Source organism: Copadichromis virginalis, linkage group LG10 (genome assembly GCF_057382275.1).
Source record: "Copadichromis virginalis isolate Kocher_CV1m ecotype Utaka linkage group LG10, C_Virginalis_male_GT1.1, whole genome shotgun sequence".
NCBI classification, from domain to species: domain Eukaryota; kingdom Metazoa; phylum Chordata; class Actinopteri; order Cichliformes; family Cichlidae; genus Copadichromis; species Copadichromis virginalis.
Genome location: NC_140627.1, coordinates 15,158,027 through 15,183,240, shown reverse-complemented (window position 1 = coordinate 15,183,240; position 25,214 = coordinate 15,158,027). Strand labels below are relative to the sequence as shown.

The 25,214-nt window shown below is 38.4% G+C and overlaps 3 protein-coding genes across 7 annotated transcripts; 1 reads left to right on the top strand and 2 right to left on the bottom strand.

Moving 5' to 3' along the window:
• Nucleotides 1–476: 476 nt before the first annotated feature.
• LOC146700073 (V-type proton ATPase catalytic subunit A-like) lies at nucleotides 477–8,469 on the bottom strand. 2 transcript variants are annotated; one of them, XM_085470112.1, is made up of 15 exons: nucleotides 8,307–8,469; nucleotides 7,658–7,766; nucleotides 7,138–7,266; nucleotides 6,761–6,975; nucleotides 6,536–6,673; nucleotides 6,305–6,456; nucleotides 5,727–5,889; nucleotides 5,491–5,599; nucleotides 5,131–5,253; nucleotides 3,542–3,656; nucleotides 3,263–3,326; nucleotides 2,956–3,159; nucleotides 1,628–1,722; nucleotides 1,291–1,462; nucleotides 477–1,177 (listed from the first exon to the last, which is right to left on the bottom strand). In XM_085470112.1, the coding sequence occupies exons 2-15, from the start codon at nucleotides 7,737–7,739 to the stop codon at nucleotides 1,085–1,087; spliced, it is 1,854 nt and encodes a 617-aa protein (XP_085326238.1). In that variant the 5' UTR covers nucleotides 7,740–7,766; nucleotides 8,307–8,469; the 3' UTR covers nucleotides 477–1,084. The 2 variants fall into 2 exon arrangements, with proteins under 2 accessions (XP_085326238.1, XP_085326239.1); XM_085470113.1 differs by lacking the exon at nucleotides 8,307–8,469 and adding an exon at nucleotides 7,902–8,172.
• Nucleotides 8,470–10,882: 2,413 nt separating this feature from the next.
• Nucleotides 10,883–14,791, bottom strand: wasf3a (WASP family member 3a). Of its 2 annotated transcripts, none has more exons than XM_085471374.1 (8): nucleotides 14,659–14,791; nucleotides 13,090–13,224; nucleotides 12,835–12,988; nucleotides 12,629–12,746; nucleotides 12,353–12,537; nucleotides 11,694–11,915; nucleotides 11,310–11,614; nucleotides 10,883–11,174 (listed from the first exon to the last, which is right to left on the bottom strand). In XM_085471374.1, the coding sequence occupies exons 1-8, from the start codon at nucleotides 14,789–14,791 to the stop codon at nucleotides 11,017–11,019; spliced, it is 1,410 nt and encodes a 469-aa protein (XP_085327500.1). In that variant the 3' UTR covers nucleotides 10,883–11,016. The 2 variants fall into 2 exon arrangements, with proteins under 2 accessions (XP_085327500.1, XP_085327501.1); XM_085471375.1 differs by having other exon boundaries at nucleotides 11,310–11,616; nucleotides 11,717–11,915.
• A 3,724-nt stretch (nucleotides 14,792–18,515) lies between these two features.
• On the top strand, nucleotides 18,516–23,771 carry LOC146700071 (cilia- and flagella-associated protein 100-like). 3 transcript variants are annotated; one of them, XM_085470111.1, is made up of 14 exons: nucleotides 18,516–18,635; nucleotides 19,005–19,049; nucleotides 19,855–19,992; nucleotides 20,089–20,153; nucleotides 20,873–21,036; nucleotides 21,160–21,243; nucleotides 21,371–21,510; nucleotides 21,681–21,768; nucleotides 21,993–22,035; nucleotides 22,132–22,277; nucleotides 22,559–22,688; nucleotides 22,806–23,008; nucleotides 23,226–23,319; nucleotides 23,625–23,771. In XM_085470111.1, the coding sequence occupies exons 2-14, from the start codon at nucleotides 19,028–19,030 to the stop codon at nucleotides 23,742–23,744; spliced, it is 1,437 nt and encodes a 478-aa protein (XP_085326237.1). In that variant the 5' UTR covers nucleotides 18,516–18,635; nucleotides 19,005–19,027; the 3' UTR covers nucleotides 23,745–23,771. The 3 variants fall into 3 exon arrangements, with proteins under 3 accessions (XP_085326237.1, XP_085326235.1, XP_085326236.1); XM_085470109.1 differs by having other exon boundaries at nucleotides 18,997–19,049; XM_085470110.1 differs by having other exon boundaries at nucleotides 18,516–18,676; nucleotides 18,997–19,049.
• The last annotated feature ends 1,443 nt before the right edge of the window (nucleotides 23,772–25,214 follow it).

Sequence of the window (25,214 nt, the reverse complement as noted above, 5' to 3'; positions counted from 1 at the left end):
GTTTTCTTCAGTGACAGCTCAAACCCTCACTGAAGTTTTTATACTTTGTGTAAACTGGAAGACAACCCGTTTGAAACTCAGCACATCATTACACAACACTGGTTTGTGCTGTGGTGACAAAATGTTCAGCTATAATACTGACCCCAATTAATGCTTTTTAAAGAAAACTAGTATGTTTGCAAATGCTATGTTGAAAATTAATTTGCTTTATTAAAAAAAAAAAAAGAAAAACACTGGAGAAAATGTTGACAAAACTTTACATTTCATACGAGGGCTAATAATTCACCGCTCATCTGTACATATGTCTAAATCTATCTGCGCGCCATCTACAGTAACGAGTCCTTTATTGAATTGAGGTGTGCTTATAAGGTTGCACCAATGACCGATTCTTACATCAATTATCAAAATTTGTGTATGAAAGTTTGAAAGATTTCAAACTGCTGGTTTATGTTTTGAAAGAAATATGAGAAATAAAATCTTACTGAAACCATCTACTTTATTTATTTCCCATTTATTTAGGGAGACAATAATGTACCATGGACAAAACAGCAAGACTTCTTTTACAACACAAACCAACAATCTCATTCATTCACATTTTACACATAATATCAAGTATATATTCCACAGCATCACAATCACACTTTAGAGGTAAGACGTGGAAGAACTCCTCACATCCCCTGAATACACTGCCTCTGTCCCTTTATCCACATTCATGTTCCCATTTGATTAAATATCTGCATTGATCACTGTTACATCTGGGGGAAAGAGACATCAACTCTTTTTTCGCAGCTACTAGTGGAGTGCGAGTGCAGCACTTGATTGGGGCGAATTTATTTAAGTAATATTCTGAGACAGCCTAAGGGGATTTCAGTACTGTTTTTTTTTATGAGTAAACTTGTCGAAAATCAGCAAAATGAAATACAATTTGTGTAGGTCATGGAATGTTTGGGCGTAAACATCAAGGAGAAAAAAAAAAAGACTATGTGACTGTGGCAGACATTCAGAACATGGGCCAATCAGTCTTTACTATGTTGCACTGCACTGGGGTCTGGATATCTGAGAGACAAGCTGAGAGGTAGGAAACTCACTCCTCCAAGGTTCGGAAAGCATTCTGCATGTCCTCCAACAGTTGGGCGTAGTCTCCTTTGATCTTTGCTTCACCATCCTTGACAGGATCCTGAACGATACATGAAAGGCACAAAATCTTTTAAGGGGGTTGATGATCAATATGGCAAAGAAAAAACAAAACAAAACCAAACATCTCCTGCCACATGAGAAACAAATGTGTACCTTGAACTTCATGGAGCTGATCTTGTACAGGATCTCCCCCATGTTTTCCCTGATGATGGCCCAGGTGATTTTGTTGTCACTCTGAGCTGTGGACTCCACCGCATGTCGGGCCATGTCATAAAACGCTATCATGTTTGAGAGGATGCCAACAGTTTTGTAGAAGGGGCAAAACCTAAAAGAATATTTACACACATGTTGTTTAATACTTTTTCCTGTTTTCATGGGAATTACAGTAATATCATAAAATACAACATCCAAAATGCACAATTACAAGAGTCAGCATGTTCTTTTAAGACTTTCAATGTAATCTGTCTAAATGTAAGTGCTTTGTATTCACCTGTCATAGGGAGTATAACCATTCTGCTGCAGGTAGTCGTCCTTAATGAGCTTAGCAACTTCTAGAGTAATTTTATCAGTCTCAGCGAGTGAAGCCTGGGAACAAAACCAGATGAGTTCTTGTTATATTTTTCTAGTCATTGCCACATATATATATTTTTTTACATATAATGTATCCACTAACTTGGCTTAGAAAAAAATATACAAGAAAAGAGATTAAGCATTAGATTGCATTTGATACACTGGGCCTTTTGTACCAACACATGTTCCTTCAGTCTCATGTACAGACTTCACTCTCTTCAATCTCCCACCTTCATCTGGTAAAACTGATCAACAGATCTAAACCCATTTAGAGTCCATAGTAACAGAGCTCGTAGAACTTCCAAAGCATTCAAACTGAATAAAAATTGTAATGATTAACATGAATTCAGACCATTTACTGTTCATTGGTCATCAAAATGGACATAAAACACTACATGCATTAACGCTAATTTACACCTTTGAACACTACTTAAAAAACTGTCACAGATTAAACGCTATCCGTGAAGCTGGATTTTAAAAAAATGAGTGTTTGCAGTAGAGCATTTGTGGCGCCATCATGTGGCAGTACAGAATATTACTTCACTAAGTCAATTTGTTGGTTGCTGCCAATAGACTTACATTAGTCTATTAGTTTTTGTGGAAATCATGGAAACTAAAATGAAAAGCAGGGTCACTTTTGCACCGCCCTGGCAGTATTCAAGAGAGGAGACATGCTCTGCCAGCTGATTATGTCACTCAGTCTGTATACACAACCCAACAATGGACAAACCAGTGCATTACCAAAAGGTGGATTCTCCCATTTGAGTGCATGTAGCTTAAAAAAAGAAAAGTGATCGCAGCAGCCAGGGGCAACAGAAAAGTGACGCCCTTAAACTGTTTTAGTTTTAGTCTCTGAGTTTTATCCAGTATGTGACTAGTTAGCAAACACAAAATAATCAACCTTGTGACGTCATGTTCTGTATCTCACAAGAAAACGCTATAATTACGTTAAAAGCTTCAACTTTAAACACTTATTTTTTAAATTCAGCCACAGAGGCAGAGTTCAATCTGTGACAATGTCTTTTAGAGTAGGGCTCAATACTGTAACCTAACATGCTTGTGTTTGTACAGTAGGAAAGAGATGGTGTGTCCAGAGAGACTCTGAGCATACAAACTCCACACATAAAGGAGCACAGACTGCACAGTGACACAGTGGTTAGCACTGTTGCTTCATGGTAATGAAATTCTGGGTTCGATCCATCGCGCTGCTGGGGACAGTTTTAGACCATTTAATATAAACTGACTCACTTTGCCAACAAGCTGCACAATCTCAGCCAGGTCCTCTTCTTCCTGTAGAATCTCTTTTGCTTTTGTGCGAAGAGGAACAAACTCCGGGAAATGTTTGTCATAATATTCATCCAGAGCTCGTGTGTACTTGCTGTAGCTGATGAGCCAGTTTACAGACGGGAAGTGTTTTCTCTGAGCCAGCTTCTTGTCCAGCCCCCAGAACACCTGCAAACAACAACAAAAACACAGGACAGTGTAAAAGAGAGACACTTCCACTTTAAGGTGAATTCGGTCAAATGTTTGCATTAAGTTTCTACATTTTACTTACCTGAACGATTCCCAGTGTGGCTGAAGTGACAGGATCGGAGAAGTCTCCACCAGGAGGTGACACACTAAGGAGTTCACAGTATTAAAGGTAAAGTTTACTAATAAAATAATCACCTGCTGGATTCTATTTAAAGGTTTCACATGAAAAACTTTACATTTTCTAACTAATTTTCCCACCGAAGCAAACTCAATATAACGACGTGCAGCAGTCAATGACCATCTACAGAACGTGCACAAACAAACAAAAAGCACAAACTTGCTTATATAAATGTGAACTCACGCTCCTACGATGCTGACGCTGCCTTCTCTCTCTGGATTTCCCAGGCACTTCACACGTCCAGCACGCTCATAGAAGGAAGCCAGTCTGGCGCCCAGGTAAGCCGGATACCCGCTGTCTGCAGCCAGCAACACAAAGGTAAATGCTTCACATGAGTTTACCTACTGTGTGAGAGGGTCTTAACAAAATCTGAATGAACTGTACTATGAAGTGAGTTCAACATACCCAGGGTATCCTTCTGTTATCTGGACTCACTTACACTAGCACTGGTACTCAGGATAAGCAGTCAAACAAAGCTAATTATCATCTTGCTAAGTTAACCCAGTGTTTCCTCTGCACGTTCACAGGAAAAGGGTGGTGTCGGCAACCAATCACAATTTTCTTCTTACTATAACAATCGCAGTGTATGTATGTATATATGCACCCCCATCTCTTTCTTAATAGGTGGGCCAATCTGAAGGAAACACGAACATTGCCACACACAATGCGATTATTAACATCTATGTTTTTAAAACGATTCATTCATTGCAATTCTTCTCATTTTCATATATACCATTTTAATTTCGACATCCCGATATTATGCGATATTATGTTCTTACGCTTGCCTTTCTTTCAGCTGCAGCTCCAGTGTTGTTTAACATCTGAGAGTAAAGATTAAATAACAAACATGGGCTTAGACTACACACGAATTTGATAGAAGGTCTTCAAGTACAGTGTAGGCGTCCTGTTTTAGGATTGTATATTAAAACTTCTAGAACAATAAAATTACTGTACAATTGCAGCCCTACATAAAAGGGGAAAATTTTTGGTCTAAGAATATATATTTATTACCAACGCTCATCAGGTAAACTGGTAAACATTAGACACTATTGAAAGACTTTAAACCCTCCTATCTCCACACAGATGTCCAAATGATCCTTCAGGAATAGTGACACTATTTTCTGGAGAACTGAATGGTCAGTAGGAGGTGACTTTTGTAGGGGCAGGGATAGCTCAGTAGGTAAAGTGGTCGCCCCATGATCGGAAGGTCGGCGGTTCGAATCCACTTAACGGCTACCCTGAGCAAGGTACCGTCCCTACACACTGCTCCCCGGGCGCCTGCTTAGTGGGCTGCCCACTGCTTCACTGAGTGAATGGGTCAAATGCAGAGAAAAACAAGTAATTTCCCCATGGGGATCAATAAAGTATCCATTATTATTATTATTATTATTATTATTATTATTATTACCTGCTGATCTCTAATCTAGAACCAGAGCAGGTTAAATTCACAACATAAGTTACCTTGGCAGTATACCCTGGTAAGAAATAAACCACCTTCATAGTACAGAAACCCCAGAGCTACCCCTGAAGTTACCTAATGAAGTCCTGATTAATAGTACATCCTCACTAGTTAAATGAAAAAGAAAGTGCTTTAGAACATGAATCAAAATGGAATTAGTAAAATAAACCAAATATATTACAAAAAAAAGCCCTGAAATAAATGTTACTGAACTACAGTATGAGGTGACTTTTGTACCTGCTGATCTCTAATCTAGATCAGCAGGTACAAAACAAACATGTTTTGAGATTTTGATTGTGACCACTGAACTCACCAGCAGGCATTTCAGCCAGTCTTCCAGAGATTTCTCTCAGAGCTTCGGCCCATCGAGACGTTGAATCAGCCATCATGCTCACATTGTAGCCCATATCTCTGAAGTATTCAGACAGTGTGATCCCTGCACAGGCAAAAGTTTGACATTTGATGACACTTTCAAAATACTGTGCAGGAAGAGGAAAAAACAACAACAAAATACACACTAGCTCACTACTAGCTACTTTCATAAAGTTCTGAATAGGATTTTAGAGTGTTTTAAGTTTTTCAATTACTTTTCAATTACTTTTTTTTTTTTAAGTATGTAGTAAAAGTTAAGGTTAACAATGACTCAGTTCTCTATAATGTAGGCAGCTTATACCTGTGTAAATGGAAGCCTCTCTAGCAGCCACAGGCATGTTGGAGGTGTTAGCAACCAGCGCTGTTCTCTTCATGATGCTCTCAACTTTGCCGTCAACTTCCATAGTGAGCTAGTGGCAAGAGCAGTGTGAACAACAGCCTTAGCTTAAGCGAGTCAAAAGTGATGCTGTAGTGCGTTTGTTACAGTAGACAGAAAAAAACTTAAATAACAAATCGAAAGCTTCGTAATCTTCAAACCTCGGGGAAATCTCGCAGCACTTCAGACATTTCGTTTCCACGCTCTCCACAGCCGACATAGATGATGACATCACTGTTGGAGTACTTGGACAATGACTGCGAGATCACAGTCTTTCCACATCCAAAAGCTCCTGGTATAGCAGTAGTGCCACCCTGCACACAGCTGTAAAGCACAACAGCCACACGGTCTTACTATGTAATAAATAACTAAACAATCCACCAGTGAAAAACCCACTTTTCATAATATGTGATATGCAGTACTTGCAGTACCACCACCCACTGTAACGCTTATGAGCTGCCCTAAATTAACTCTATTGATAATCACTATAATCCTTTTTTTATGGTTAAGTAATGGTTAATCCACCAGTATGTGCACGATTTTTAAACAAAATTATAATTTTAATGCTGAAAATAATTTCAAATTTACTGATTTATAAAAAAAGTTTGTTTTAAACATGTTTTTGAAAGATTTCAAAAATATTAGTGTTTTCTTGTTTTTATGACAGGCGGTTTAATAAATCTGTTAAGCGGCATATATTAAATAAAGATGTCATAATGCACAGCAAATGAATACTCACGGGAAAAGTGCATCCAGAACTCTCTGGCCGGTCAGCAGTGGATGATTAGCTGGTAGTTTTTCTGTGACGGGGCGGATTTGTCGTACTGGCCACACTTGCACCATGCTGAGTTTCTCTTTAATGCCTTCAAACTCAAGCTCCAGAACCACATCCTGAATGCAAGAAACCCCCCCAAATCAGTTTTGTTTTTATCCAAAATAAAAAGCACTTTGTTTCAAATGCAACACTCACTGAAATGTCGTAGTTTCCAGGTGGAGCCAGGTAGGTTATGGTGCCTCTGCTACGAGGTGGAAGCATTAGCTTGTGTTTGATTAAGGAGTTTTCAAATACCATACCATAGATATCTCCACCAGTTACGTGACTGCCGACCTGGCGAGGGGATCACATTTTTGGTCAGCACACTTAAGAAGAAAAGACTTTGAAGGACTCATCACTGCAACAATGCGCCTTCCTTACCCGAAGGTTCTGCCCGGGCGTAAATTCCCATTTGTTGTCTCTGTTGAGAGCACCAATGTTTACTCCTCTTGGGATGTAAATACTGTTAGTGAGGTCATTGATGTCTTTTAGTGGGCGCTGGATACCGTCAAAGATGGAGCCCATGATACCCGGTCCCAGCTCTACTGACAGGGGCTTTCCAGTTCGCAGGACAGGGTCCCCGACAGACACGCCAGCTGTATGATCAAGTTAGGGTCACCAAACAAACCACGAAATGTCTGAAACGTGATATCTGCCAAGCAGCTTTTCTTAATGCAATTCAGTCTGATTTGTTTTTTTGTTTTTTTACTTTTGATGTTTGACAAAAGATGAACGAAACACGGCAGCAGAAAGGATACATGTCTCCTCGTAGACCTGGATAGTTGCCATGTCCCCTTCTAAACGGATGATTTCTCCCACCAGCTCACTGTGACCGACTCGAACCAGCTCATACATGGCTGCTCCTGCCATGGCGGTAGCTGTCACCACTGATGGCAATAGCAAGAAAGAAAATTACAGATACTGAAACGATTAAGAAACAATGAAAAGTTTTACTTGTTTATATTTTCAACTGGGACAATTTCAAAGAGATTATTAAGACAAAAATGACAAATGTTATAGCTTGAACATATGTAACAGACCAAAGATATCCTTAAGCAGAAGTCATGCAGTTCAGGATAACTATATAATCTACAGCTATGCTAGAGAGGCATTCTTTAGTGAGATTAGACGGGTAATAACAGGAAATGTCATGATTTTGTCATCATGTGATCAACTTCCTTAATTTGTCAGCTACTTAGCTAAACATTGCAACCATACTACTTTTAACTACATTCAACCTGATAGATTCTAGCCATTTAAAAGGCAAGAAGACCAGACCTGGTCCAGAAACACCGTGTACATATCCAAACTGGCTTTCTCGGTCCTCATCCTGGATCTTGGGAAGTTTTGAGGTATCCATCTTGATAGTTTATATCTTACTAAATTCCTTGAGGGGCACACAGAGGACAAAATATGCTTTCAAGTCATTTTATAACACTCACACACAAGTTAAGACATCGTGCAATACTTAATCATTAGCCAGGGTAGAGTTATTGTATTACTATTATTTTTCCAGACTTACTTTAGATGCTAGTGTGACAGGGAGAATTATGCGAGCACCGTGACTTGGTGGTTTCTCTCATGAATGAATGACCACATCTAACAGTGTTAGGTCGTGAGCTAACTCTGCTAAAGCTTCATTTTCCTTCCATCAGATACTAAAGATGAGGTAAAATGAGTCAGCGCTGCCATTCCTGGCCAGATGGTAGCTTGTTTGTTCCTCCATACGGAAGGCTGAGAGTAAAGCTGATTTGAGCGTGTGCACGTAGAAGTCAGGTGACTAGTTAGCACACACTAGCTATCTTCATCATCATCATCGTTCACAGTTTAAGCTAAACAAAGAATTTTACACTCGAAATTTGCCCCATAACTGAAAGGCAAGCTGGTGGGAATGTAAAACCCTACAAAGCCTGTATAAATACTATACCTTATTACAATGGTCAGCTGTCCAGATTTGTGTCTACTGTAGAAGACTGAGGAGGAGCTTCGCTGTGCTAATCACCTGCCAACCAGTACACTGTCACGGGACGAAAACATCTCCATTGCGGCTCAACTCGCTTCCTGTCTTGCAACGCTGGCAGTTATTACAGAGCCAACATGGCGTCTAATAGTTAACAGTTTCTCAAGTTCCGTTGAGCTACACTTTGGCATCGGGTGACCTCTGCTGGGTGTGAATGAATTTACAGGCCTCGTTGTTTCATTGTTTTCTTTATTTTATTAAATACTTATATTCCATAATTAATTTAGCATTTTTAATATTATATTATATTTTTATTGACACTATGATATAGCCTATAAAATTAAAGCTGAAAATTGGTTGCAGAATTAAAAACGGTTTTGGTTTCTGTAACTTAAGTGGCTGTAAAGTTGATTTGGTTGTAGTTTTGAGAGCACAAACTTTTAAGGCAAGGCAAGGCAAGGCAAGGCAAGGCAAGTTTATTTGTATAGCACAATTCAACAACAAGGTGATTCAAAGTGCTTTACAGAGACATTAGAAACAAGAACAAATAAAAAGCATGATTTAAAATTGATTAAAACAAGCAAATAAACTAACTAACTAATTAACAAACAAACAAACAAACAAACAAACAAACAAACAAACAAACAAACAAAACAGTATATAAAATCAAAACAGATAAAATCAGAACAGTAGATAAAATCAGTAGTTAAATGTAAGTTTTGAAATTTAAGCTTAAAGTGTGGATTTGGTGCTTTATTCAAATGCAGCTGAGAACAGGTGAGTCTTCAACCTGGATTTAAATAAACTGAGTGTTTCAGCTGATCTGAGGCTTTCTGGGAGTTTGTTCCAGATATAAGGAGCATAAAAGCTGAATGCAGCTTCTCCGTGTCTGGTTCTGACTCTGGGAACTGATAAAAGACCGGATCCAGATGACCTGAGGGATCTGGATGGTTCATACTGGGTCAGGAGGTCATTGATGTATTTTGGTCCTAAACCATTCAGAGCTTTATAGGCCAGCATCAGAACTTTAAAGTCTATCCTCTGACGGACAGGCAGCCAGTGTAAGGACCTCATTGTCCTTCCAGGTACTGTAACTTGAAAATTTTTCACAGTAAATTTTTTTTCATTCCTTATTTAAATATCCCCAAATTATTGTTCAAAAACTGGTTAAATGAAAAAAAAATTTTTTGAGTGTGAGGCAGTGTTACCAGTTTTGGTGCGTTCATATATGAAGTCCTTTAATGATTTGCACATTTGCACATTGACTGTTTTGATTATCATTTTTTATGTAATTAAATTTACATATCACTTTAGTTCTCAGTTGATCAGTGAATTTAGCCATCTCGTGTCTCTTTGTGATCATTTACTTAATTTTGATTTTGTTGTGTATTATATTACTCCTTTTTGTCTGACAGAGGTAATTTTCCATCATTTTGTAGTCATTGTGTGACCATATTTTTGTGTCTCTGCTCAAATTCTATGATATTCTGTCTGATTTTGCCTGTTTTTAATCTCTTTGTAGCCACTCTATGCCTCTTTTTTGGCTACTTTGTATGTCTGCAGGGTTGTTTAGGTCATTTTTGCCTTTACGGTCATTCAAAGTCATTATGTGTATTCATCATATGTCTCTGCAACATATTTTTGACCCACTGGCCCATCCCCATTAAGGTTGTGCAAAAATCTATAAATAATTTTCAAGTGGGTTTTGACCTCTAGTATCTAGTGGAGTTTAAGTTAAAAAGAAAGAAGTAAAAAAAGAAAAAAGACAAGGACTTAATGATAGCATGATTTTCTTGCTAATTTGGAAAGTTTATTGATATATCAATATTTGTAAAGACGCATCACAACTAATAGAATTAATGTCAGACATGATACCTTCATACACACAATCAGAACTGAGAAATTGTTACAACTTGAGGTAGCTATTACAAAACTAATGGAATTAAGTGTGAGATTAGGAAGATTAAATTAAAACAAAAACCCTTGAATCTTTCAATATTATGGTATGATTCAGTGCTTGTTTATATCACAGCACATATTTTAACTTGTCATAGTAGGGAAAGCACAGGCTTGCTCTACTTGTGTGTTTGAGTGTTTGAGCCGGCTAGTTAGGTAGTGTGCCAATGAGCCAGCGTGCCTAATACAAAGACCTTGAAACTAAAGAAGCTATGTGGAAGTCAGCCAATGGTAACATGTATTATTTATACCTATGCTTTTCTTACACTGAAATGCTCTCCGCTGGGATGCTGCTGGACAAAGATAGGAGGTCATCACGTAAGGACATTTTGCTAGAACAAGCAGTATACAAAGACAATCTTAAGAAACTAATGGGTCACATTTCCATGTGATAGAACTGTGTGATTTATCACACACTGACTCAGTTTTGAAATGAGGATATTAACCTGTTACAAAACAAACTGGTGCAAACTGTGTAGATGTGCTAGATTAGTGGTTCAGTTGCTCATGAAATATTTAGGGAAAAAAAAAAAAAAAAAAAAAAAAAAAAAAAAAAGAAATATTTATTATGAAAGTAGAAATAAAAACTACAAGGTAGAGGTATTTTGGCAGTAGTGGCTTGGTACAAAGACTCCACTAGATGGAGCTAGATGGAGTGTTTCACAGTTTTCTTTCATCTGTGCTGAAGATCCAGTGGAGAAAAGACCAATTCAGTGTTTTGTCAGTCCGACCACTCATTCTCATCAAGCTCAGAGTCCTCCTCAGAGTCGCTGTACTCAACTGCAATGCGTCGGGAAAGGATGGTGGCTACGTCGTTCCCCACCGGCTCCCGCTTGCTCTGCTGCTCCTGCTGCTCTTGGACTTTCTTCAACTGGATGCCTAATGAGGGCACACACATGTAGAGAGAGGACAGAATATTATATGTCTGTATTGCACAGAGTGTTAGCTGCTCACATGTGTGCTCATCTGACCAGCTGGAAGCCATGCCAACTGCGTCTAAGCACGCTGACTCACCCATGCGGATGGCAGACAGCAGGTCACTTCTTGCGTCTCTCACAGGTTTGGTCTCACGTCTGCAGCCTTCACTGTGTCCCGCTAGGTGTGAGGGTGCAGATGGCGGAGGGAGAGGAGGAGGTGGGGGACCCGGGGGTTGAGGGACCGTGTGATTCCCTGGAGGAGGTATTGGTGGGAGTGGGCAGCCCGGGCCCGCGTGCCCAACGCCATTATGTGGCGCTGGAGGATGTGCACCCAGTGGAAAACCAAAGGCTGTCTGGGCTGATGGGATTGGAGGGCCGGGGGCAGGAGGTGGTGGGATAGACCTGTGTGACAGTAAAAGAAAGAGGATTAAGTTGCAGATGCCCAAAAAGAGTATATTATATTTCAATTTCTCTCACATACTTGTAATCTGCAGGGAGACGAATTGAACCGTTCATTCGGTCTGCAGCACGAGGCTCTGCTGCGGCATAGGTTACTCTCTTGTAGTTGACATCAATGCTTTGGTATTCATGCTCCACAGGTGGTGAGGGATGCGTGTTCCCAGGAACGTAATCGTGAGACTTGGCAGAGTTACAAGCAGCATGGGCAGGCACTGGAGGGATGGGGTAATCTAAGAGGTCAGGCCTGGATAAATAGTAAAAGAGAGTTTGTCATGCAGATGCAGATCCAGATGGTAGATTTGTTGTTACAATATCAAAGCTGACGCTTTACACAACAAAGATATTACAATTTGGGTCACAAGGTCCTATTTGTGAAAACGGATCTACCCCTCCTTTTGGACACACACACACACACACACACACACACACACACACACACACACACACACACACACACACACACACACACAAGTCCCCCCCATCTGCTAAGTTTTATTTTAAAAGTAACATAAATCTACAATAATTTTACAAATTTCTCCATAAAAATACAACTAGGATAAATAAGATCTACATCATTAGTCCCAAAGATGGGAAATTCTTTAATTCCCTCTGTAGCGTTGTATTATACAGAAAAATACATTGAAAACCTATCCAAAACACAATCTTGGTAGCTTCTCTAACCTCCCATCTGGCGAAAGGGAGCCCTCAGATGATGCTCCTCGCCTGAGACTCTGTGGATGTCTGTGATCTGGACGGAGCTCTTTATCAAACGCCATCATGTTCCACTCCTGCCTGCGGTTTCGTGCCTTTCTGACCTTCTTCACCTCACGCTGAATGGTGCTGCTGTCCACACATCGCTTCTGTTCCTGCAGAAACAACAGGAATACAGAGTTTGAGTAAGCAGTCAGTAAGTAAATACGTACATGCGTAAACATGATGGGTAAAATGCACTCTGACCCTATGCCTCCGCCTTTCTTTCCTCTTCTCCTCTGTGTCCTGAAGCATTTTCTCTTTCCACAGGTCAAAAAAGTATGATGGGTCAGAGTAGTATTTCATTGCATCAGTAGAATCCTCTCTGTATTTAAAAACCAATTTCCAACATTAACTGAAGACAGATATCTAACTTTAGAACAGTAAAAAAAGAAAGAAAAACAGTGCAGCACCTGTAAGCAGTGAGGTTGCTGAGAGGAGGAGGTCTGTCACTGCTGTTGTACATGTCGGCTACAGCACTAGGAAGGCTGCCCTTGGATAAAACCTGCTGGTCCTGGACACTCGAGCTTCTGAAGCCCTTCCTCATGTTTATGTCTTGAAGGGAAACTTTAAAAAAGCAAAATTAAGGAGGAAAGTTTGATATAAAGCGTGTAGGAATAACCATAGCAACAAACAGAAGAAGATTCACTGATACCCAATGAACTAACCCTCCTCCACACTGGAGTCTAGTTGGGTGACTTTGATGGCCAAGCGGTCAATTCGATCCTGAAGAGAGTTTGCGCGCACGTAAAAGGTGTTGGCTTCATTAAAAAGCTCCCCGAAAACATTTTCTGCATGCTTACCTGCAACCAGAGCAAGAAAGCGGGAGAGAATAGAGGAAAAGCAATAAATGGAAAGGTGTGTCAAATCTCAATAACATTTAAAAGATAATGGCACCTTAAAGGCAGAGTGTTGATATCAACTATCTAAATTAAACTGCTCAAAATGTTTGTTTCCATTACTCAGTCAGGGGCACATTTCAAACAGCTCTAGTCTGCTTAATGTAAAAGCTATAATTAGACTGCCTGTGTTTGTGTCTCCGCCCAGTTACTTTCCATCTTATCGTGCTGTTGTACAAATCTGTACGCTAAGCTCTAAGCTTCGGTAAGTTTACTAATCGCACACACACACACACACACACACGGATGTACAAACTATCAAAGGATATGTTGTAGGATTTCTTCTTGTCTCCTCTCACTTATTTGTAACCACAAAAGCACACAGGCTTTCTAATCTTTATACAGACATTGCAACAACATGTTTAACATTAACCACTGTACTTCTGCACAAACCTGTGTACAGAGTGAAATGCATTTTAGCAACGACTGCAACAAATCACACACTGACAAATTTGATACCCTTAAAATATGTTCTTTGTTTGTTTCTCCCCTCATTCAAAGCCAGCAATTAAGTGACACTCTTATCTGATAATCCCTTTTAAAGGATTAAGAAAACAAAAGCACTCCTATGACATAGAGGGTATATGTCAATATGTCAAATTATTATCCCCAGAAAACTCAATGCGTATTGTGTTGTGTTACAGGACTGATATACACTATGTAGCCAACGGATTAGGTCACACCTCTTAATCTTTGAATTTAGGTATTTTCAGTCCCACTGCCACCGATGTATAAATTCAAGCACTAAGCAGTCTCCCTTTACAAACATCTTCAAAAGTGTCAATCCTCCTAAAGAATTTGAGTGTGGTGCTGCAACAGGATGTTACTGTTACAAAAAGTCAGTTTTTTTGAAATGCCTTCCTTCCTAAATGTTCCACGATCATTTGTAAGTGGCATGTAAAGTTACAGAGCAGGGAGAAAGTGCAGAGCTCCAAAGCTCCTCTAGCATTAACATCAGCACAAAAACTGCACTGGGAGCTTCATGGCCTGAGTTTCAATGGCTGAGCAGTTCCTCTAGAAGTAAGGTGTAGGAGGCCAAGTACTTTGGTCCATATTATGTATTAGTTGTGACAAATCGATCTGTTAAATGCATAATAAATCAAGCTAAAAATCACTGTGTGCAAATTAGTTTCCCACCCCATCACTTCTAACGATCTTTCACAACTTGAAGTAATTATGCCCTGAATATTTAGATAGTTTAGGTTTTTTACTGTATAATTTTCCTTATGATTTAAATTTTGATTTGCTTAATAGTGGCAACACCTTGATTGCATGTAATGAGCACAGGTTAAAGACGCATTGATACTTTATTCTGAATCTGATCAACTGTAAGCTTACTCAGACTGCTGAGCTGTCGAATTATAGCGGACAGCGTGTTGTTGGTTACACATTCCAGCTCGTTGCCAATTCCATCGGGCACGGCACTGTGGCACAGGTGCCGAGGCTCAATGTTCCTCTTCACCAGAGGCATGACCCCTTCTCACATCTCCCCAGCTGCTTGGAGTCAGAGGACAGAGCTGACAGCTCACTGCTTACTGCAACCTGTGGACTAGAACAATCAACATATTAATGCATAAAGTCGACGCAGTCACTAGTGTTCTCAAATTAAGTTAATAATTTCACTTTAAATGTGTCTTTATATTTAAAAAGCAACCCTGTAATGCATAATGCACAATGCATTAGTATGCTTGTTAGCTTTCCATGCTTTTACAATTTAAAAAGTGTGTGGGGAACGTGTAATAGAGAGACAAATTAAAAATGACACCTTTGAGGGTTTTTTTTTCCAATATTTGCTGCTTTGTACATTGGGCCACTTGCTGTTGAATGTCCCAGTTTATCACTACCTGTCAAAGTGGTACGCCTATTGTATGTAATTGTCCATTTTTGCAAAGAGGTTAACGTACTCGCTGCAACATCTGTTTTATTCAGGAACCTTATTGTGACAAAAGGGGAGCTAACACAGGCACTGTGCGACTGTTTTTTAAGCGAATTTGCATTCCTGTTTACATATCTATATCAGATGAAAACAAGGGATGGCCATGCCAGCACATTGTTAATATAGGTAACAACAAGAACATAAACTACCATATGTAATTTTAACAGCTGTTTTTGCAGCTCTGAAGCTCAAAGAAAATGTTAAATTATGGAGTGGATGCTCATTTAATGCTTGACTGACACTGAGGGAATGATTTTGGTGTAGCATCAGAGGTCCATTCTTCAATTCCCAAAAAACTACATGCTTATATTGTTGGTTAGAGCAAATGGGCTGTCTGTTATCATGCATATTATCAATTAATTTGAGCTCAGCCTCATGTATTTATTTATGATCAATTAATAACCAATAGCTGAATGGACAAAGGACAAAAGGACTGTTTTGTAGCATGTTCATGTTAAAACTTTGTGACCTTGGAAAATACAACTTTTATTTGTCCTCCTTAGACTGCTTTAGCTTTAGCTGGACCAGGCTTCCTATTTAGACAGTTAACATTTAATAAAAGTTCACTGAAACAACAAACTAATTACTTAAAATACAAAACTGTTCAATTCTATGATAACATTGTATTTTAAAAAATGTTTTCAATCACAGAATCTGGGGGGGTGGGAGTATGACGTTTCAGTTTTTAAAATTATTTTATTAATTACTTGTACAGGAAAAAAAAAAGGTTTTTCTTATACTAATACAGAAAACACAACCTGTAACAACAGACCTACATTCGCAACAGCTGAAAACTTGGTCATGATTGTCCTACCATAGAATAGCTTTAGCGTTGGCTTGCCGGTTGGCTCGTTTTGTTCACGTCAGCACGCAGGGAAGAAGCTGTCAAAGTCGAGTCCAAGCTGTTTCCTCCAAATTAAACAGACTATTTGCTGGCCTGCTGCAGTCTGTAGTGTACTTTACGTTGACAGTCATCTCTGCAGGGCGGAGTTCACTCTGAAAACAAATCTCCAGTCCAAATCACAGCTTGAGCCATGAGGGGATTTAGTCAGCAGATTACTCCTGTCATCCAATCACAGTCGCCATGGCATCCAGTATTTTATTTCAGGATGTATTAGTCCTATTTTTAAGGGCCACAAGTCAACCTTCTATGAATCGGATATTCGTGTGCCAACCTCAAGTTTTTGACATCAAATCAAGACCGAATGAAAAGTTTAACTTTAGTGTGACACAGACGCTGCTTATCACTTTTTGATAAGCAGTAAAAATTTTATTGACCGTTTTAACAAAGTGATTAATTAGCAGAAAAAATTAATATATACAGTGGTTAAAATCTGCATAGTATTCTCAATTCTAAGGGTTAATTTTGTGCATTCTTTAACTTTTGCTCCTTATGTTTTTGTGTGTATGGGTGTCTGTTGTGTGTGTGTTATCACTTCACTTCAGATCAACTACTTGGCGTAAACAGGAGTGTGTCGGTCCCCTTTAGGCTATTAACATCACAGTAGGAATGACCTGGATTAAGAGTGAAATGAGACACTCAGAATTTTATTTGAAAGCTACACACACACACACACACACACACACACACACACACACACACACACACACACACACAGAGATATACTGTTTTTTTTCTCACAGATGGCATAATCTGGCCTGTGGGAGGGAGTACTGTAACCCACATATCAGGGCTTAAACCTTTTTAAGTAGCACACTGTGAAATTATGATTCAGTTATTACAGGAGCATACCCTATTCTGAGACATTGTCTAATCCAGCTGTCTCAATGCAGTTTGTACAAGTGATAGTTTAAAGTTAACTCCTTATTTTTGCTTTCTTTTTTTGTCCAGATTGAGCAAATTTTTTAAAATATAGAGGAAGAATTGAGATGCGCATAAATACACTTTAAAGGTGGTTCTTTGTCATCTAGCGATGTCTTTTCCAGTTGCTGTGGAATAACTGCCTCTCTGGGGCAATGAATTGCTTGCTTGCTGCAGTCCTCTGGAATCATGACCTAAAAGCAAACCCTTTGTCACTCATCATTCCCTGGTAACTATCAGACCAGAGCTCTGTCATCTGACCTGAAGCGCTTGCTGTCTAATACATGTGCACGGGGTAGCTCGTTATTGAATCTGTAATTTTTCATGTATATTTTTTGTTAAAGTGTTTCATGATTTGCAGAAAACGTCACCAAGACACATAGAGTTTCATGTTCTTTTTGTCTCTAGAGGGCACTGAAGCATTACTTTTTTCCAGCCTCCTGTAGAGTCTTTTACGGAAGAGTAGTCTGAGGGTAGCATTGCCACTCTTTACATGATAAATATTTCCTTTTAAAATAAAAGGAAATATGAGTATCCAGGCTCGTTCACTGTGACATATCCCAACACTTGCCCTGAATGCTTTTTTTATTTGAGTTTTGGGGCTAATAGAAGTTTGGGGGTTGCAGCTCTCCTTGGTGTTGGTCTAATTCTTTCTGGGTCTGCACTACAAAATAACGATTCTCATGTATTGCCTCATTGTCTCATGCTGTATACATTCTGATTACATTAATATAATGGTATACTTTTTTTGCTGTATTTATTAGTCATAGCCACTCAAATGCACAGTAATATATGATTTTGAGCCACCCATCTCTTTCTTTTTTGGTTTTGATTCCAAGGAGTCAGACTTTTTTTAATTAAAAAAAGAAGCTCTTTAGCAATAGTTCCCCAGGTTTTCTGAAGGTCTTTCAAAGTTTTCTTCTTCTCTTTTTTTTGACACCAGTTGCATTTTTTTACAGTCTTTGTATCTGACTAATTAAAGGGGATTTTGGTTTGTTTATTTCTTTCTCTCTTTATTTGTTATGCCACTTACCAGTGATCTATGAATCATTCAAGCATAACATGACACCCAGCTCAAGGGATGAACCAGACAACTTAACATTTTTATCTTTCTATCTTTCAGGCAATATTCAAAAACACAAGTGGTCATACCAAATATCGTCGTCCAAGCTTGTTAGACTCATACAAACTCAGTTTGAAAACCATTTATGTTACCCCATGTTTCAGTTGCTGTGGCTCAAGACTTTTGCACGTTACTGTAAATAATCTGAAGAATACATAAAATATGAGAAACTGTTATGAGCGTTTATTTATTTTTTAATCATCTTTTGCACATGGAACTAACATTTGCATCTAAACATCAGAAAATGTAAAACATTTCTTGCAGTTTTTTTACACAGTTCCTCTAAACACTGTCCACTTCCTCAGTCTTAAACAATAGTCGCAAAGAAGAAGAAAAACAAGGCAACAGTAACCAGGACAGTCGTCTGTTACTTTTAATCTTAAACATCAAAGTTTGAAGCTCCAGTGTTCCTATCCATGGGATAAAGAGAAAGAGTATGTTCAGAGGGTGCAGTCATTGAGTTTTTATGTATTTGGTAATTTATTTTATTTCTGAATTCACCATGTTTTAAATTAAAGCATGCATAAAAAGTGTTATCAACAAGTTAGCATAAAGGCTAACTTCTACGGTGTCGATAAGCTAGCAGTTCTACTTGCACAGAGGGTTAAGTAAGCTAAGCTAACGGTAGTTCCAGTTTAAGATTTTGGTGGAATTACAAAATGATAAGAATGACAACATCACGTTTCAGTAGGGCAGTCAGTGTTTTTCTTTTGTTATGAATTAGTGTGTTGTTATATGGTTGCTGTTTGTAGTCTGAAGAAACTGCGGCTAAACCTGACTTTAAACGTCTGTAAGAACAACAGCGAATCTAGCATCAAGCTAAGAGATGTCTTCACCACTACAGCCAGGTAAGCACCCAAATCATATGTAAAAATTAATTGCTAGTTTTTCACAAAGTTTTGGTGATATTTGTAGTGTCATTTCATCGGATGAAATATGTACTTATTTAGAAATCTGGACCTTATTGGTTAAAAAAAGTGTTGTGAAATTGTAAAATGTAAATATAGCACTTAACTCCAATGTTGTGAAAAAATATTTGCCCACTCTTTAATTTCTTTTCCTGTGTCATATGTGTCACACTTTAATGTTTCAGAACATCAAATAAATTTGAATACTGGGCAAAGATAATCCACATAAATATAAAATTCAGTTTTTACATGATGAATTAATTTATTTTGAAAAAAATACTATCTAAATCTGTGTTAAAAAATAATTGCCGCCCAAACCTAATAACTGATTGTACCAGCTTTGGCAGCAAGAACTGCAGTCACATGTTAGGAATAACTGTCAACGAGTCTTTGAAATCACTGTGTATGAATCCATGGTCCATGCTTCTTCCTCAGACCATCACACTTAACCAGCACCATGTTTGGCTGTTGGTATGATGTTTTTGTTTTTATCCCAGGTGTAACAAGAATTAGACCTTCCAAAACCTTTTAATTTGTCTCATCAGTCAACAGAATATTTTCACAAAATTCTTGGGGAATGCTTTTTGGTAAATTTGAGACGAGCCTTTGAGTTCCTTTTGATCAGCAGCATTTCTTTAACGATGTGAAACATGCAAGTGTGAAAAATACACACACACATACACAAAAACTGTTTCAAAGCACTGTATTGAAAACTATTTTTAGGGTTTGTTTTGACTGTCTTCAGTGCAGGACAGACAAAGCATGTCCACAAATGAGGTGATAGGTCTGCTGTTGAAAGAGCAGGAGGAAAGGGAGAAGAGGAAAAACACATCTCTCCCTACTCAAGACCTCACAGGCATGACAACGTCTGAGGTTAATCAAGGTGGGTGAAGAAAGAGCAGAATGCAGTGTTTTAAAGGTTACATTTGGTTTGAAGGATTGCTCTCTAGTGTTGACATGACTTATTCTCTTTGCTTAGACATTTCTAAGAGAGACAGCAGTGAGAACTGGATCCTCATGTCAGAGAAGAATGCGCAGCTAAAGGTAATGTAATTAAAGGGTCTAAGGCATAGTTTTTGCAAAATCAGCAGTTGCATTAAACAAAAGAAAAGAAAACTTTAGAGGTCCATCATAAGCCCATCAAAATTAGATAGAGATACAGACACTATTATTTTCTCTTACATTAGTTCTTATAATTGTACAACTATGGTTGCATATTTCAAAAATCATTGAAACTAATTTCTGTTTGAGGGGTGGCTCAAAACTTTTGCACATTGTTCTACTTCTATTAAAATGTTTAGCTTGTTTTTCTAGACCCAAGAAGAATCCCTCAATTGTAAGGACTAATCCTGAGGTCGAGATTATTTCAAAATTCATGTGAGCAAAAGTACAAATATCCTGCTCTTAAATGAAGCTATAGAGATTTTAATCTGACAAACTTTTAATTTGAATGAAAAGATGTTTGGGATTAGCCTTACTTAGGATTTCGCTACAGCCTGGAGAGACTGGAAGCGGGGGAAATAAAATCAAATTTTGTTTGTTAAAAAAGAAGGACGTATTGGCTCTTAAGCGTTATCTCTTCCTTGATTTATATTTCCTAAAATCTGGAACTATTTTTTCAATTGTATGCACATAAAGTCTAGCATATTTCATTATTTCTTTAATAAATGCGTTTTCTGTTAGAAAACAGTCATCAAAGCTTTTCTGTCTTTTAATTATGACAAATTTACAGTATGTTAATCTTATGTTGTTAAATAATCCAGTTTGATGATAAGGTGATCAGTTCAAAGATTAAGACGACCGCAAAGGCCATGACTGCACAGAAGTATGTAGTACAAAGACTTGAAGATTTCAAGGCATTTGAAGATTGCTTTTTGAAAGAATTCCTCACCTCTGTCGAGAAGAAAGTTATGGATGCCCAAAATCTGTAAGCATCAGAAAATTCCCCATATCAAAATGGGATATTTTGATATAAATATTGTTTTGAATAGGGGATGGGTTGATTTAAATATAATTTTCTGTTGTAATAACTGTAAAACTGCTTTTTTAGCAGGTTGAAAAACTCAAGTAGCTCCATACAGGAAATGAATGATAAGATTGAGAAGGTCACCGATGAAACAGCAATATTAAAAAGGTATGGCTAACAATAGGAATATCATGCATGTCACTTAAATGCGGTACGCATCGGTTTAATGCATAGATCTGTAAAAGAAAGTGACAAATTTGGAATAAGTAGCATGCTAAAGCTTTCTTCTTTATAGTGAAGTTGCCAAGATTGAGAAGGTTCTGAATGAATATAAGAGGTACAGGAGAGTTCTGTTCAAGCTTTCTCCTCCCGAGTGGCAGGAAGCCCAGAAAGCAGCGACTTTAACAACCAAAGGCTTGCCAGACAGACCAGATGGTAGGAAAACAACATTAAATGGATACGGGTCAGACTGGTGTGGGTTTCTTAAATAGGAGACCAGCCTTTTATTAAAAAATAAACCGTGTCTGAGTTACTATTGAATGCATTATAACTGCTGGCATAGAAGCTCACATACATCTGATCTGTAAGTATGAACTTTAACACAGGCTTGGAGAAAGATCTGGATTCCACTCCAGATAGAGTGCTGCCTCCCACCAGTGAGTCTACACTGTTCTCAAACCACAGTGATGCCGTGTAAGAAAGCACACACACACTATCACCAGTTGGTTCTTTTCTATCAATTCTCAGGTCATTTAATTTGATTAGTTAGTTTGATTAGTTTTAGTTTTGTTGGATAATTTAATCTGTGATGTTATCAGAGCAACAGGGAGCAATGCAACAACAGCAAAGAAGGTGGTAGGAGTTCCAGCAGAATAAAACTTTTTAAAACTATGATCTTAAAATCTATTTCATTTCAGGGTGAAGAATTCCCAGCTGAATGGAAACAACACAATCTATGAGGTCAGAGTTAGTGAGTCTAAAACCAAAGATCATTAAAGCAACAGCCATTTTCATCAGGAGGCTTTATTTACAGTGCTCACTTACCTTTCCCTGCAGGACAAGCTGGAACTATATAACTTCGATCCCCTGGAGGTAATCGTCCTGCTGTCAGAGCTGACTGACCAGAACCTGTCTCTGATTCACAACATCACCAGGATGGATAAGAAAATGGAGCACACTTTCGAGGTCACCATAAAGAAAATGTGAGAATCGCGGTTTTTCTAACAGTTCTTTCAAAGCCAGGTGTACACAGCATGAATTTTGGCTTTTGTGAAGAAGTCCTCACAGTATCTTGCAGATCTCTCGTGACAGCGGTTGGTTGCTTTTTGAACTTACAATTTATGTGACTGCTGCTATGTCTGCTAACCAAGCAAAAGGAAAGCACCAAGGATAGATAGATAGATAGATAGATAGATAGATAGATAGATAGATAGATAGATAGATAGATAGATAGATAGATAGATAAACTCTTCTTTGTGTCAAGGAAAGAGGAAGAAGAGCAGCTAAACATGCATGTAGAAGATATGAAGGAGAGAGTTGACATCAAAAAGAAGAGAATGGCCATGCTTAAAAAGAGTGTTCGTCTCCATGAATCAATAAAGACAGAGGACCAGGTAATGATGCAGAGTGTACTTTATGCTCGACTTTTTTAATATATCATCCTATTTGAAATCAAAGCAGCCTTGGGGAACCTTTTTTTCTCTCATCTTCTACAACTGTCTTACATACAGGATATTATGTTGAATGATTTGGCGATTAAGGTGGCAAAGGTGTATTCCTCATGCGTCGATGAACGGCCGACCCAACTCACCACTTTGGAGATGCTGACTGGTTTTGAGCACCATATATCTCTGCTGTTCCAGCAAGTTGAGAGCATCCCAGAGGACGTGCTGAAAACACTGAGGAACATCAAGGACAGCGAGAAGAGGAGCAGGTTTGTCTCATTGAACGCAGATGTTTAGTAAACAGGGCTAACTTGTGAATAGTAAATTTTATCCACCTCCTTAATCTCCAGTTTTTATTTAACAATCCAGAAAGATAAAAATGGGTTTTGTTTCTGTTTATATTTTAATTCCTGTCTTTGGTGCATTGACAAAAATCCAGTATACTGTATAACTACCTCTCTTATTACATGTTGTTACACACTCCAGACAGCGAGAGGAAAAACTTAAACTGGAGATGGAGCAACACAGAGAAAGGATGAAGGAGTGCATTCAGAGATCGCTGGATGAAGCCAAGAAAACAGTGAGTCATTTAACATAGATTCATACAACATTAAATACATTCTGTACTTGCATTAAGTCAGTGTGCCACATATATAAGTGGTTGTTGTGTGATGTTAGGGGGAACATCTGTAAAAATGCAGCTCAACACAAACACACAGAATGCTCTTCTTACAATTGAGAAATGTTACCTCTAGCTTTGAGAAATAAAGACACTTAGCCTCTCAATGCTCTACCAACAAATCAATTTTAGTTAGCTTAGAAAAAAAATCTCATAGCAAGTTATATCCTACTGATGGTTAAGGCTCCACCTTTAAAATCTTATAGTATGGACGAAAGCTCATGCCCAGATGTTTCCCGGTCAAGAAGAAGATTGAAGTTGTTGATGAGGTCATCACCTTGATGGAGGACTTCCGTTCCCACCTCTTCGCCGAGGACTCAGATTAAAAATAAGTACAAATGCTCTACTTGTTACACCTGTCTGAGTCCATGTTTTCACAGGGATTGTGTGATAATCACAACTTCAGGTCTAAAAAACTGGGGAGGATGTGTAAAATGTAAATAAAAACAGAATGGAATGATTTGCAAGTCTCACAGACCAACATTTTATTTATGGTAAAACATAGAAAACTTTTAGTATTTAGTATTTTAGTATTTAATGAAATTTTCTATTTGATGGCAGCAAAACGTCTCGGAAAAGTTGGGATGATAATGACACGTAAGTGGTAATAAAAAGCAGCTGGAATCCTAAATCAGACAACGGGGCAACACTCCCGCCCTAAAAGTCCAACAACTGGTCCCCTCAGTTTGCAGACGATTGTTCTTAGAAGAAGAGGGGATTCTTCTCAGTGGTAAACGTGCCCCTTCCCAACTTTTTTGAGATATGTCACTGCCATAAAATTAAAAAAAATAGCCATTTCTTTTTTAAAATTGTACATTTTAACAGTTTGATGTTTTCTATATTCTACTGTAAATAAAATATGGGTGTATGACATTTCAAAATCCCTGCATTCTGTTTTTATTTACACAGCCTTCCCAACATTTTTGGAATTAGGGTTGTAATAAAGCAGCAGTTACAGCTGATGTTCTAATTACAGCAGGGGTCATACTGACTCCTCAATAACCTGAATGTTGCCATCTAAAATCATTATTACTTAATGATCAGCCATTTGTGTCTGAATGTCAGCTCACTTGCAGCTTGGTCATGGCTACAGTTTTTCATATTAATGTGTAGTTTGAAAACTGTCTTCTCTCTTTCTGACTTTCTTAGCGGTGTAAAATCGGTGAGGTCTTAAATATTTTTCACAATGGCATAATCTCTTAGCCAGCTCAGAAGTATTAACCTCAATAGAGTGCTTACCCTCCCCATTATCATCATCATTGACCCTACTGGTGTCCCCCAATGTAGCCAACCACCAGCTTACCCACTTATTGCACACTGCCCTAAACACTCACACCTCCATCATCCATTACACACAGACTGCCTCTCCTCTGATATTTGTCGCCCTATTATGGCTTTCTAGTCCTACTCTCTGCTGGTCACTGCCAATGCCTTGGCAGTTATTTCTCAGTAAATGAGTAACAGACACACACACAGACACATATACAAGCACACACAGACACAAACACAAACTGTATCAGAAGTATTGATATATAATTTACCACAATTAAATGATTTTTTTTTTGTAGTAATCCTTAATGTGTGAGTTTTCTTAAAGGAAAGCGAAGTTTCTTTCATATTCTGAATAAGATAAAAAGACATTGGTCAGTATGTACTTTTTCCCATGTAGTTTGTACCTCTCAAACAGATATATTCAGTGCTCTGCACCATGTGAGTTTGGAGAATGAATTTGAAGAGGTAATACATGAAAAGTAATAGACAAGGCACTCACAGGTGAAGAAATAATTTCCTGGTGT

Excerpts from the sequence above, each read along its gene's own strand:
- LOC146700073 (XM_085470112.1), bottom strand. The coding sequence starts at position 7,739 with ATGGATACCTCAAAACTTCCCAAGATCCAGGATGAGGACCGAGAAAGC. Across the intron at positions 5,600-5,726 it reads TGCTGCGAGATTTCCCCGAG|CTCACTATGGAAGTTGACGG; the intron begins GTTTGAAGATTA and ends TCTTGCCACTAG. Across the intron at positions 5,254-5,490 it reads AGAGGCTTCCATTTACACAG|GGATCACACTGTCTGAATAC; the intron begins GTATAAGCTGCC and ends TTGCCTGTGCAG.
- wasf3a (XM_085471374.1), bottom strand. The coding sequence starts at position 14,791 with ATGCCTCTGGTGAAGAGGAACATTGAGCCTCGGCACCTGTGCCACAGT. Across the intron at positions 12,538-12,628 it reads AAGAAAGGCGGAGGCATAGG|GAACAGAAGCGATGTGTGGA; the intron begins GTCAGAGTGCAT and ends TTGTTTCTGCAG. Across the intron at positions 11,916-12,352 it reads TCCCTTTCGCCAGATGGGAG|GCCTGACCTCTTAGATTACC; the intron begins GTTAGAGAAGCT and ends CTATTTATCCAG.
- LOC146700071 (XM_085470111.1), top strand. The coding sequence starts at position 19,028 with ATGTCTTCACCACTACAGCCAG. Across the intron at positions 20,154-20,872 it reads AGAAGAATGCGCAGCTAAAG|TTTGATGATAAGGTGATCAG; the intron begins GTAATGTAATTA and ends TAAATAATCCAG. Across the intron at positions 22,278-22,558 it reads GAGGTCACCATAAAGAAAAT|GAAAGAGGAAGAAGAGCAGC; the intron begins GTGAGAATCGCG and ends CTTTGTGTCAAG.